This window comes from Poecilia reticulata, linkage group LG11, assembly GCF_000633615.1.
Source record: "Poecilia reticulata strain Guanapo linkage group LG11, Guppy_female_1.0+MT, whole genome shotgun sequence".
NCBI lineage: Eukaryota > Metazoa > Chordata > Actinopteri > Cyprinodontiformes > Poeciliidae > Poecilia > Poecilia reticulata.
Window position 1 is genome coordinate 27826515 of NC_024341.1, and position 3468 is coordinate 27829982.

The 3468-nt window shown below is 38.4% G+C and overlaps 2 protein-coding genes across 3 annotated transcripts in view; one reads left to right on the forward strand and one right to left on the reverse strand.

Annotated features, from left to right (window-relative positions):
- Positions 1 to 1045, reverse strand: part of olah (oleoyl-ACP hydrolase) — a 6364-nt gene extending 5319 nt beyond the window's left edge. Inside the window, exon 1 of one of the 2 annotated variants that reach the window (XM_008422938.2) lies at positions 772 to 1045. In XM_008422938.2, coding sequence (XP_008421160.1) covers positions 772 to 901 — 130 coding nt within the window. In that variant the 5' untranslated portion in view covers positions 902 to 1045. Of the gene's footprint in view, positions 1 to 585; positions 734 to 771 lie in introns of those variants that run through there. The other variant, XM_017307444.1, reaches the window with a different exon arrangement.
- A 1433-nt stretch (positions 1046 to 2478) lies between these two features.
- ago3b (argonaute RISC catalytic component 3b) overlaps positions 2479 to 3468 on the forward strand; it is an 18762-nt gene continuing 17772 nt past the window's right edge. The window contains exons 1-2 of the mRNA XM_008422983.2: positions 2479 to 2645; positions 3219 to 3364. Coding sequence (XP_008421205.1) covers positions 3346 to 3364 — 19 coding nt within the window. The 5' untranslated portion in view covers positions 2479 to 2645; positions 3219 to 3345. The remainder of the gene's footprint in view (positions 2646 to 3218; positions 3365 to 3468) is intronic.

Below are 3468 nucleotides of genomic sequence, written 5' to 3' on the forward strand. Positions count from 1 at the left end.
CTCCCTTAGTGCTCCGTTACTCAGTTAGCGTCCATTATTCAGTTAGCGCTCCGTTACTTCCTTAGCGCTCTGTTGCTCCCTTAGCGCTCCGTTGTTCCCTTAGCGCTCTGTTGCTCCCTTAGCGCTCCTTTACTCCCTTAGTGCTCCGTTACTCAGTTAGCGCTCCATTATTCAGTTAGCGCTCCGTTACTCCCTTAGCGCTCCGTTACTCCCTTAGCGCTCTGTTGCTCCCTTAGAGCTCCGTTACTCGATTAGATCATCACAAAGGAAGCAGACATTTAAAATAAAGCCTCAAAACCGGTAAAAAGCAGTGGTGGGTACACTTCCGTTAATAGAGGAGCTAATTTGACCTTTAGCACTTTAGCGTTTTTGCTAACTTTGAAAACATTTAGCACAGTTAGGTTTCCCTAAATTAATTTTCTGTATAAATTTTAAAATGGTAATTTGTTCAGTTGTTGTGTAAACCTTCAATTGAATGAATAAATAAATAAAATAATTTTTATCAAAAACTAACTTAACATTTTACTTTGTCTGATTATGCAATTCTAAAATATTAAATGAGTCATAATTTGATCAGTTACTCACTACTTGACTTTTACCAGATACTTTTTCACTCTTTGGTAATTTCTTGGACGGCTTCTGATTCCTGTACCACGGATAAAAACATGTTGCAGCAGACCCACAAACTGGCTTAAAGTTAAACCCGCAGCAGCTTTCCGGCATGTTGAACGGTGCAAAGTGCAGCGCTGGTCCTGCAGGAAGTAGCTTTACCCTCCACGGAGCTGTTCAGGACGTCCCCCCAGCGGGCGTAGTGGATGGAGCCCCCGCCTGCCCAGGGGAAGCAGATGAGCCTGGTCACAGCTTCCGGTCTCCACCGGAAGCAGCTGATCACCTTCTCCATGCGGGTTCCCCAGGACCCAGCCGTTTCTCCGCCAGCCTGTCGCTGCAGCAGCGGTTCCTGCTGTCTTTCTTCTGTGGTTCAGGAACTGAGGGATCCGATGAAACGGTCCTGGAGACATCTACAGGCTGGACCAGGAACTGCATCCGGTCCTGGAGACATCTACAGGCTGGACCAGGAACTGCATCCAGGAATCCAGAAAAAACAGGTAACCAGAGAGAATAAATAATAATTATTACAAATAAACTCATCAGAGAGCGACAGGATTCATCAACATGTTACCGACCAGACGTTAAAAATGCAAACAGGGAATAATAAACGAAGAATAATGATATTCTACATAGTTACAGTAATTTTACACATTTTGAAGTTCTGACTTAAAATATTTTATTTGTATGTTTTTATTTTATTTATGTGGAATCAGCAAAGTGTATATATATATATAATTGTTAGATAAACTGTTAATTAGTTTTCTATTTTTTGTGGATATTTATTGTAAAGCTGTGAAATATTAATAACTTTAGACATCTAATTATTATAAATTATTTAAGTATTCAAAAATACTTATGAATACTTAAAAAATTAAGTATGGTTTAAGATTTAAATATAATAATTATAACAATTAATAATAACAATAATAAATCTAAGAATACTTAAATTAATTCATTTAAGTATTAATTTATTTCATTAATTAATTCGTTTTTATAATTCAACACATTCTTTATTTAATTCATTCATTCTGTTTCGTAATTATCTCATGTTTTCCAGCGTAACATTGTCACTAAAAGCCGCTTTTTTAAAACAAAAGTTTTCTTAAATGTCAAGCATGACGTCACCCTCTTCAGGAAATGACGTCCTTTTCTACAGTTGGTATTTCCTGACGGGTTTCCCTTAGCAGAGGAGGGGACTGAAACTGTCGCAAACCACAGAAATTTAATACACACACTCCGGAAATTACGTGTTTTCACCCTTCAACCTAAAAGAAATCTACAATTAAAAATAAATCAGAAAAAGAAATTCAGAAATATAACATGTAGCAGACAGATACGTTTCTTTATTTCTGCTACTGCTTCATATTGTTTTTATGTTTTGCTTTAAGAAACCGTTTTCCATTCCTTATTAGACACTCGCTCTTAAATGCATCATGTATGTTAGATTTAGGATATTTTTAATAATTCATCCATAAAAAACACAAAGATTAAAATCAGCAGCATAATAATAAAGTTCATGATGAAAAGTTTATTTTATTGGTGTAGGCATTAAACAGCTAATGTTAAAGGTAAAAGTAAGGTGCCGAATTGGACTGCTTTCAGGTTTTGTGTGTTGGGAGATATATTACGAAAATCAACAATTTATTAACTCTTTTTGTTTTAACATAAAAATCCACACAATAAAAATAATTTGGGCTTTCTACTTTTGTTTGTTTTTTTTACTCGCCAAATAAAAGCAGAATATAAATGAACTCAAGATTAAAATAAAAGTTAATATTTTGAAATAACTTACTCATATTTCATCTAAAACGTGCAAATATTGACAAGCTTATTCAGCGAGGTAGCCGTGCTTTTATTTTGAAAGTACTGTAGGAAGTGGCTCGTGTATGTTTACGCTCTCTTTCCGCTCGATCTGACTGGACCGGTTTTTACGGAGGAGGACACCGGGTTCCCGAACTCCTAGCAGCCGTCTGAAAGAGAGGAACGCCGGCTTGTCACGTTCACTCAGCGGAACACCGAGTTCGTGCTAGAAGAAGGTGAATATTTCTGCCGTTTTTCATCTGTTAGCTGTCGGTGTTGGAAGCTAAAAGCGCTTTTAGCCACACACGATCCTGAAGTTGGAGTCTGAAAGACACCTTCATGCTAAAGGGCTGTGTCACAGTTTTTAAGGAATGTTTTCTACATTTAATCAGCTGCGCCTAAGAATCTCAGGTATGTAAGAAGATCAGATGTGGGCTGAAATACTTAGCAGACCTTAAGGGATTTTTATTTTTTTAAATCGGATTTTTTATTTATATTTTTCCTTCTAATAGAAAAAAAACTGCGACTTTAAGTTTCTTTTAGAAATGTAGCCCAACTTAGGCTACATTTCTATTTTGTGGAAATTAATATATCTCAATTTTGAGCAGTTTAATTATTTTATATTTTGTTTTATTCCGATTAAAGGCAGTTTGGACATTTTAAAAGCGAAATAGCCCTTTAATGTCGCGCCGAATAAGAGGCTAACTTCAGGCGGTTCGTGTACTTATTTTAGTCCTGGCTGAAGCCGGTCCAAACTGTCTCCAGTCTCCTCCGAGTGGAAATTAAGCAGTTTATTATTCTGTTTCCAGGTGGAGGAGCAGTGTAGAACCGGGCCAGGACCGTGCAGTACCGCTGGAAGCAGGGGAGGGAGGGGGAGCCAGCCCGGAACCACACCGAGTTACAGCGAGCCGGGTCATCCGGACCGAGACCTCATGAATGGAAATCGGAACAACAGGTGAGCATGCTCTGAATGCCAGGTACACCGGGATGTGTTTCAGATAAACCGGTCTCACGGGTTTCCTCAGACAGCTGTCTGAGAGATCCGGCCAGGTGTGTCTG